The 8,632-nt window shown below is 57.5% G+C and overlaps 2 protein-coding genes across 2 annotated transcripts in view; both read left to right on the top strand.

Moving 5' to 3' along the window:
* RPL3L (ribosomal protein L3-like) overlaps nucleotides 1–3,747 on the top strand; it is an 18,545-nt gene extending 14,798 nt beyond the window's left edge. The window contains exons 4-9 of the mRNA XM_011967032.1: nucleotides 651–889; nucleotides 985–1,145; nucleotides 1,359–1,460; nucleotides 2,156–2,251; nucleotides 2,467–2,586; nucleotides 3,496–3,747. Of these exons, the coding sequence (XP_011822422.1) occupies nucleotides 651–889; nucleotides 985–1,145; nucleotides 1,359–1,460; nucleotides 2,156–2,251; nucleotides 2,467–2,586; nucleotides 3,496–3,552 (775 nt within the window). The 3' untranslated portion in view covers nucleotides 3,553–3,747. The remainder of the gene's footprint in view (nucleotides 1–650; nucleotides 890–984; nucleotides 1,146–1,358; nucleotides 1,461–2,155; nucleotides 2,252–2,466; nucleotides 2,587–3,495) is intronic.
* Nucleotides 3,748–5,176: 1,429 nt separating this feature from the next.
* Nucleotides 5,177–8,632, top strand: part of MSRB1 (methionine sulfoxide reductase B1) — a 5,295-nt gene continuing 1,839 nt past the window's right edge. The window contains 3 exon segments of the mRNA XM_011966955.1: nucleotides 5,177–5,393; nucleotides 7,091–7,239; nucleotides 7,591–7,705. Coding sequence (XP_011822345.1) covers nucleotides 5,339–5,393; nucleotides 7,091–7,239; nucleotides 7,591–7,705 — 319 coding nt within the window. The 5' untranslated portion in view covers nucleotides 5,177–5,338.

The raw sequence follows: 8,632 nt of genomic DNA, 5'->3' as shown, positions 1-8,632 counted from the left end.
CACACCTGTAATCCCAGTTACTCAAGAGGCTGAGGCAGGAGAATTGCTTGAATCAGGGAGGTGGAGGTTGCAGTGAGCCGAGATTGCCCCACTGTCCTCCAGCTTGGGCGACAGAGAGAGACTCCATTAAAAAAAAAAAAAAAATCCTATCAGATCACATCACAGCCTGCACGTGGAAGAAAGCCCGAGCTCCCCACTCCCAGGCGCTGCCCCACACTCCTTGCTCCCCACCATCTGGCCACACTGGTCTCCTCTCTGTCACACCAACTTTCCAAGACCTCCCCTGCCACCAGGCCTGTGCAAATGCGGGGTCCTGCTGCCCGGCGCCTCTCCAATCTTTGCCCCGTGGCTCCTTCTTGTTAGCAGCGGCACCTCCTCAGAGAAGCCCTCTCTGCCCCGACCACTGTATCTGAAATACCAGCCCCCAGAGCCCATCAGAGCACTCTGTCCTCTCCAAGAGTTACTTGACTTCCTTCTGTCCCCCGGTGAGACGGTGGCTCCCGAGGTGTGGGACTCCCTCTGCCTCATTCTACACCAGATCCACAGTGCCTAGCACAACACAAGGGTTGCAGCCTGATCCTGGGAACACCCATGAATGAATGCATGCGTGGAAGATGGCAGGGGTCACTGCTGGCCATGCTGTGTTTCAGGTTGGGTTGTGATCCCGTGGGCCGTGGTGTGACCTCTGGCCATGTCCTGCAGATGAAACTGCTGCCCTTCCGGCAGAAGAAGGCCCACATCATGGAGATCCAGTTGAACGGTGGCACGGTGGCCGAGAAGGTGGCCTGGGCCCAGGCCCGGCTGGAGAAGCAGGTGCCCGTGCATAGCGTGTTCAGCCAGAGTGAGGTCATTGATGTCATTGCTGTCACTAAGGGTCGAGGTGTCAAAGGTAGGGCTCAGTGGGGATGGCAGCTTCAGGGCAGGCTTCCTGGAGGCAGTGGGGACCAGCCTGGCCTCTCAGCCACCAGCCCTTCCCACTCACAGGGGTCACAAGCCGCTGGCATACCAAGAAGCTGCCGAGGAAGACCCATAAGGGCCTGCGCAAGGTGGCCTGCATTGGCGCCTGGCACCCCGCCCGCGTGGGCTGCTCCATTGCTCGGGCCGGGCAGAAGGGCTATCACCACCGCACGGAGCTCAACAAGAAGGTGCGTCCTCAGGCGGGGTAGTGGGACACTGTGTGGTCGGACCCCAGCCCTCAGTACTGGCCTCAGTGGGTGGGGTGCATGACCCAGACACTGCCGGGGTCACGAGATGCCCACACCAGCGCTGAGTCTGAGCACGTGGGCCGATGGACCTGGATGGGCTGCTGGCCTCTGCGGCCACTTCCTGCCCCGGCATATGCCCCCTTCTCCTGGCAGATCTACCGCATCGGCAGGGGGCTGCACATGGAGGACGGGAAGCTGGTGAAGAACAATGCATCCACCAGCTACGACGTGACTGCCAAGTCCATCACACCACTGGTGAGGCCGGGAGGGGGCGACCGCCAGGCCCATCACATCGCTGGTGAGGGCTGGAGTGGGGTCAGGCTGGCCAAGGGAGCTTGGTATACATATAGGGGGCATGCTGCAGCCCCAGTTGGATGCTCCCTGCCCCAGGGGCTCAAGATTTGTGCCCCACAGCTGGACGCTGCCCCCCTAGGCACACTGGACAGAAGACTTTGACAGCTGGGCAGTGATGTGGGACCCTTGCCTCATTTGTCCAAAACATTTCGATGTAGTCACAAGCACGAAATCCGCGCTGCGTCCCACATCCTCCGAGCCTCCTGTGGAGGCAGCTTCCCCTCTAGCTGCTGTCATGCGGGTGTGGAGTGCAGCAGCTTCTACTGTGGCCTGGCAGTCAGGCCACCTGGGCTCAAGCCACATCTCCAGGACTTAGCAGCTGTGGAGCTTGGAGCAACTGACTCTGCTCCTCTGATCCTCAGTCTCCCCCAACAAAAATCCAGACTGTTAAGTGAGATAATGCATGGAAAAGGACTTAGCTTGTGAGTCAGAAGCTGCCCTCAGTGGGGGCCACATGATAGTCACCCCGACACCTGGGGGCGGGGCACGGGGCTCCGGCCTGTCACAGCCCCTGTGGGGATTCTCCTAGGACCCCCAGCTGTCCGCTAACTCGGAAGCCCTTTCCGGGCCTGGCCCCTGACCTGTGTCCTCTGCAGGGTGGTTTCCCGCACTACGGGGAAGTGAACAACGACTTCGTCATGCTGAAGGGGTGTATTGCTGGTACCAAGAAGCGGGTCATTACGCTGAGAAAGGTGGGCAGTGCTGGGTGGGCTGGGGAGTGGGTGCCTGAGGGCTGCCAGCCTGTCCTGCCCCGGGGCCTGCCACGAGGGGCATGGAGTGGTGGGAGCAGAAAGGGAGGGCTCTGGTAGGAACTAGGTGAGCAAGACCTTCCTGGTAGGGCTTGGAGGTCACAGCAGGGTGTGGGGGATCCCCGCCCTTGATGTCTACTTTACCACGAATTCCCCAGTCCCTCCTGGTGCACCACAGCCGCCAGGCCGTGGAGAATATTGAGCTCAAGTTCATCGACACCACCTCCAAGTTCGGCCATGGCCGCTTCCAGACAGCCGAAGAGAAGAGGGCCTTCATGGTGAGCTCACCACCCCCATCCTTGTTCTTCTCTGGGGCTCCGGCTCCACATCCAGCCTGCCCGAGTAGGGAGCTGGAGCTGGCAGGGACTTCCCTGAGCTCACCTGCAGGAAAGACTCTTTTTTTTTTTTTTTTTGAGACGGAGTCTCGCTCTGTCGCCCGGGCTGGAGCGCAGTGGCGCGATCTCAGCTCACTGCAAGCTCCGCCTCCTGGGTTCACGCCATTCTCCTGCCTCAGCCTCCCGAGTAGCTGGGACTACAGGCGCCCGCCACCTCGCCCAGCTAGTTTTTTGCATTTTTTAGTAGAGACGGGGTTTCACCGTGTTAGCCAGGATGGTCTCGATCTCCTGACCTCGTGATCCGCCCGTCTCGGCCTCCCAAAGTGCTGAGATTACAGGCTTGAGCCACTGCGCCCGGCCTCTTTTTTTTTTTTTTTTTTGAGACAGAGTCTCGCTCTGTCACCCAGGCTGGAGTGCAGTGCCACGATCTCGGCTCACTGCCACCTCCGTCTCCCGGGTTCAAGCGATTCTCCTGACTCAGCCTCCCAAGTCGTTGGGACTACAGGCATGTGCCACCACACCAGGCTAATTTTCTGTATTTTTAGTAGAGATGGGGTTTCACCATGTTAGCCAGGATGGTCTCTATCTCCTGACCTCATGATCCAACCGCCTCGACCTCCCAAAGTGCTGGGATTACAGGCGTGAGCCACCGCGCCTGGCCTGCAGGAGAGACTCTTAAGGGTCTATCCCTGGGCACTGATTCTTTAGAAGAGAAGGTGGGGGAGGAAGCAGCCTTGGGAGGGCAGCAGCAGCAGGGCTGGCTCTGAGTGATCTAGGGCCTGGCTGGAGGAGGGGGTGTTTCTGGCCAGACTCTTGTGACTAAGGCTCCTCCTGCACCACCCCCTCAACCAGGGCCCCCAAAAGAAGCATCTGGAGAAGGAAAAACCGGAGACCTCGGGAGACTTGTAGGCTGCGTGGGGTGGATGAGCCCTGAAGCGCACGGCACCGTCTGCCCCAATGTCTAATAAAGGCCGGAGGCGACTCTTCCTATGGTGTCTCGGAGCGCTGAGTAACCGCCCAAGGGGTTCACCTTGCCTGCTGCCTAGACAAAGCTGATTCATTAAGACAGGGGAATTGCAATAGAGAAAGAGTAATTCACGCAGAGCTGGTGTGTGGGAGACCGGAGTTTTATGTTTTATGATTACTCAAATTGATCTCTTTGAGCATTTGGGGAGCAGAGGTTTTTTTTTTTTTTTTTTTGAGACAAAGTCTTGCTCTTGTCGCCCAGGCTGTTGGAGTGCCGGGAGCAGAGTTTTTAAGGATAACTTGGTGGGTTGGGGGAAGCCAGTGAGCCAGGAGTACTGATTGGTCAGGGATGAAATCAGAGGGAGTCGAAGCTGTCTTCTTGCGCTCGGTCAGTTCCTGGGTGGGGTCGCAAGATCACAGGAGCCAGTTTATGGATCTGGGTGGTGCCAGCTGATCCATTAAGTGCAGGGTCGGCAAAATATCTCAAGCACTGATCTTAGGAGCAGTTTAGGGAGGGTCAGAATCTTGTAGCCTCCAGATGCATGACTCCTAAACCATAATTTCTAATATTGTGGCTAATGTTAGTCCTATATCTAGTCCCCAGGCAAGAAGGAGGTCTGCTTTGGGAAAGGGCCGTTACTGTCTTTGTTTTAAACTATAAATTATAAACTGGCTGGGCGCGGTGGCTCACGCTTGTAACCCCAGCACTTTAGGAAGCCAAGGCAGGAAGATCACCTGAGGTCAGGAGTTCAAGACCAGCCTGGCCAACATGGAGAAACCCCTTCTCTACTAAAAATACAAAATTACAAAATTAGCTGGGCATGGTAGCACATGCCTGTAATCCCATCTACTCGGGAGGCCGAGGCAGGAGAATTGCTTGAACCAGGGAGTTGGAGGTTGCAGTGAGCCGAGATCGCGCCATTGCACTCCAGCCTAGAGACAGAGCAAGACTCCATCTCATAAAAGAAAGAAAAAAAAGAAAGAAAAAACAAAAAAACCATATACTGAGTTTCTCCCAAAGTTATTTCAGCCTACCACCAGGGATGAACAAGGACAGCTTGGAAGTTAGAAGCAAGATAGAGTCGGCTACGTTAGATCTCTTTCACTGTCTCAGTCATAATTTTGCAAAGGCGGTTTCAGCTGGGCGCGGAAAGGCTGACCTCCAGCGTCTCCGGGCTTAGCACCAGGGACTGGACTGGGGGAACACGGCACTACGGGTGCGCGCCGCCGCCCACCTGGCCAGGCCCCACATGCACCCCTAGCTACCAGGGCGCGCGAGACGGCAGGGACGGGGCCTTGGGGAAGCGGCCCAGGGGTCGTCCCTCGGAGTTTCCATGGGCGGGGCCTGCTGGGGAGATGCGATTGGACCGGCCATAGCGAGGGGCGGGGCCTACAGAAAGCGGGCCAAGAGGGATCCCTGGAAGTTACTGATGGGCGGGGCCTGCTGGGAAGACGGGACTGGACTAGCACCCTCGGGGGCGGAGCCTTGGGGAAGTGATCCAGGAGTGGTCCCTGGGAGTCACCGACGGGCGGAGCCTGCTGGGAAGATCGGATTGGACCGGCCCTCAGGAGGGGCGGGGCCTCCCGAAGGCGGAAGCCGGGATTCGCACTCCGGGGAGCTATTGGTCCTCGGGAGGGGCGGGGAGGCGGACGCGGGTCCCGGCGGTCGTCCGGTCGGCAGCCTTGGGTCAGTTGGCTGCGGCAAGTGCGCTGCGGTTCCAGCGGCGCCATGTCGTTCTGCAGCTTCTTCGGGGGCGAGGTTTTCCAGAATCACTTTGAGCCCGGTTGGTCCTGCGGCCTCTCGCTGGGAGGGCAGCGCGGCGGGGGGCGCGCATTAGAAGGGGCGCCGCCGTCCTCCGGGGGTGATGTCTCTCCCAAGGCGGGAACGGGGGCGAATGTGGCTGCCGGGGAGAAGCGAACATGGGTCAAGAGGACTGCGGAGGAGTGGGGAGCCTGGGGGCGAGGAGAGTGGGGTACCCGAGGAGAGGGGACTTGGGGGCTCACCGTCCTGGAAAAGGCAGGCCTTGAGTGTGAACGTGCCGTTTCGGGGGGACTCTAAGGGGTCGGGATACGTGGGGGTGGTACCCCTTCCCTGCCCTCTTCACTCCAAAGTGATGGCGCTGGGGGAATTCGGGTTAGGGTCGAGGCTTCGGAGAGGCCAAGTTCTTGTCCAGGGCCAGCGTCTGTGGCCAGGGCGCCCCTTCGCGGGTTATCCCGCAGGTGTTACCGTGGCCCTTCCCATTCCCGGAGTCCGGGATCTCTGGGAGGAGTCCAGCAAGCATAGAATGTCCCCTTCAGATCCTAATGTGCCGGCCCAGGTGCCTCCCCACCTGCCCAGGGACTCCAGACTGGGAAAACAGGAGTGCCACCAGGCCTCTGCCAACAACCAGTTAAGTTTGACCAGGCAGACAGGATGGGGTGGTTTGGGGCATGACCAGCCCTCCACACTCGCCCTGATGAGTCCCCTTCTGGGCTGGGCTCGCCTGGCAGTGGACTAATTTGGTAAAAAACACATCCACAGGCAAGTCTGAGTGCATTGGTCTTCCTTGGGCGGATTTGCTGCGTGTCACCCCTGTAGGGGGCTGGACTGTGACACAGGACCATCCCGGCAAAGCCTCCCCCAACAAGACTCTCTGGCTGTGGACCCCTGTTGTCCTCAGGCTGCTCTGCCAAGCCAGAAACTCCACTTCCACGGCAGCTACTGGCTCCTCTTTGCTTTCTTCTCCAGTTCCTGGGAAAGGCTGGGTAGTCTACAGTTTCCAGGGGAGGCTGTCCCCAGGTGATGGGTGAGAGGTGACTCAGCACCCTGGGAGGTTCCTGTTTTCAGTCCTTCAAACAGTTCTGCAAATCAGTTTTGCAACTTTCCCACCCCCTCCACTCTAAAGTGATCCTTTGTGGGTAGGCTGAAATCTGTCATCCCCAGCCCTCTTTTTTCCTGGGCTCCTGTGTGGCCTGGAGGCCTTTTCTCTGGGACTGTTCTCTTTTTGCCTGGAGAGCAGGGCAGTGCCTGGGTGTCCAGCTTAGGGCCTTGTTGGGCAGCAGGGAGGGCCACTTGAGAAGGGAGAGGGACCAGGTGGTGGGGCCACATCAGGGCCCCTGCCGTGTATGACCCTGGGGGAACTAGGGGAGCAAGGGGGAGCTCCCTGTCCTTATGGGACTGCCCAGGCTCCTTCACACTGCACATGCTGTAGCTGGGTGTCTTTGCATCAGCAAGCAAAGATGGAAATGTTAGGAGATGCCCCATCACAGGGCTATGAGAAGAATCAAGGGGATGATTGTGAAAGGTGAATCCTCTGGTCTCTGGCACATGTACTAAACGTGAGCTTAGCACAGCGCCTCCCATGGCAGGTGCATGGGGAAGGAGCACAGCCCACCCTCGGAACGGGACAGCGCTGTCTTTGCCTGGGTCTGTGGATTTGGGAGCTTGAGCCCCGAAAGGCTGGAGCTGAGGACTCTACATTTGTCTCTCCTTCCACCACAGGCGTTTATGTATGTGCCAAGTGTGGCTATGAGCTGTTCTCCAGCCGCTCGAAGTACGCACACTCGTCCCCATGGCCGGCATTCACTGAGACCATTCACGCCGACAGCGTGGCCAAGCGTCCGGAGCACAATCGACCTGGAGCCTTGAAGGTGAGGGCCCACGGGGGTGGGGGAGGGATGGGGGCGGCCAGGGAGAGCAGAGAGCCAGTCCCACCTTCCTCCCTCTGCTTGCCCCGCAGCTCCAGGGGCTTAGAGCTGTCTGCTCCAGGCCTGTGGCCTCCGCCAGGGAGCTGCCACCCCAGGCTATCGGGAGAGACTGGCCTTCTGGTGCAAATGTGGGAAACAGGACAGGTTTCCTGTACGGGCTCCAGGACAAAGGTCAACCTCTTATGTCGGCGGTCAGCTTGGGAAATGGGCATGTGGGAAGGCCCCCAGTAAGGGCCTTCACTGCGGCTGTTTCATGGCCAAGAAGCTCACGCAGCTGCCTTGTGATCTTTCCAGGTGTCCTGTGGCAAGTGTGGCAACGGGTTGGGCCACGAGTTCCTGAACGATGGCCCCAAGCCGGGGCAGTCCCGATTCTGAATATTCAGCAGCTCGCTGAAGTTTGTCCCTAAAGGTGAGCTTGCTTTACACAGCTGGGGCCAGGCCTGTTGGCCTTTGAGCCCAGGCTGGGGGCCCAGTGTTTGTGCCCGTCCACTTACCATGACAAGGTATGCGGGGCCACCAAGTCACGCTGCCTGGGAACTGTCCAGGATCCCTCCAAAAGGTGGCTGCAGCACAGGGGCAAAGGCTGGTATTCCGCTTCCTCGCTTGGTTGATCATGACTGTCCCAAAAAGGGACTTTGGAGTGAGACCGTGGCAAATGGTTTTCCTCAGAGGCCTGGCCTTTCCCTGAGGCTAGAGTCAGGGGCGGGTCAGGCAGAGCCTGAGGCCCCAGTCTGTGCAGCCGTCTCCCACTGGCTGGGACTGGGGCCTTGCTTCTCAGCCACTCAGAGCCTGCCTTCTCCTCTGCAGAGTGGCCGTGGCAGCAGGGCCAGTGAGGACAGCTGCGTGTCATGTGCACCTGGGCCTGGCACACAATAATAGGTTGATGAATCCTCATTCTTTTTTTCTGTTTTTGAGATGTAGTTTTTTTTTTTTTTTTTTTTTTTGAGACAGAGTCTTTGTTCTGTCGCCCAGGCTGGAGTGCTGTTTTTTGACTTTTAACAGTAACCATTCTGACTGGTGTAAAATGGTATCTCATTGTGGTTTTGATTTGTATTACTTTAATGATCAGTGATGTTGGCTTTTTCTCATATGTTTGTTGGCCGCATGTATGTCTTTTTTGGAAAAGTATCTGTTCAAGTCCTTTGTCCACTTTCTAATGGAGTTGTTTGGTTTTTTCTTGTAAATTTGTTTAAGTTCCTTATAGATGCTCGATATTAGACATTTGTCAGATGAATAGACTGCAAAAATGTTCTCCCATTCTGTAGATTGTCTGTTTACTCTGTTGATAGTTTATTTTGCTGTGCAGAAGCTCTTTAGTTTATTTATTTATTCATTT

The sequence above is a fragment of the Mandrillus leucophaeus genome, unplaced genomic scaffold (assembly GCF_000951045.1).
Source record: "Mandrillus leucophaeus isolate KB7577 unplaced genomic scaffold, Mleu.le_1.0 Scaffold78, whole genome shotgun sequence".
NCBI lineage: Eukaryota > Metazoa > Chordata > Mammalia > Primates > Cercopithecidae > Mandrillus > Mandrillus leucophaeus.
Note: the sequence above shows the minus strand (reverse complement) of the source record. Positions and strands in the feature narration are given on the sequence as shown.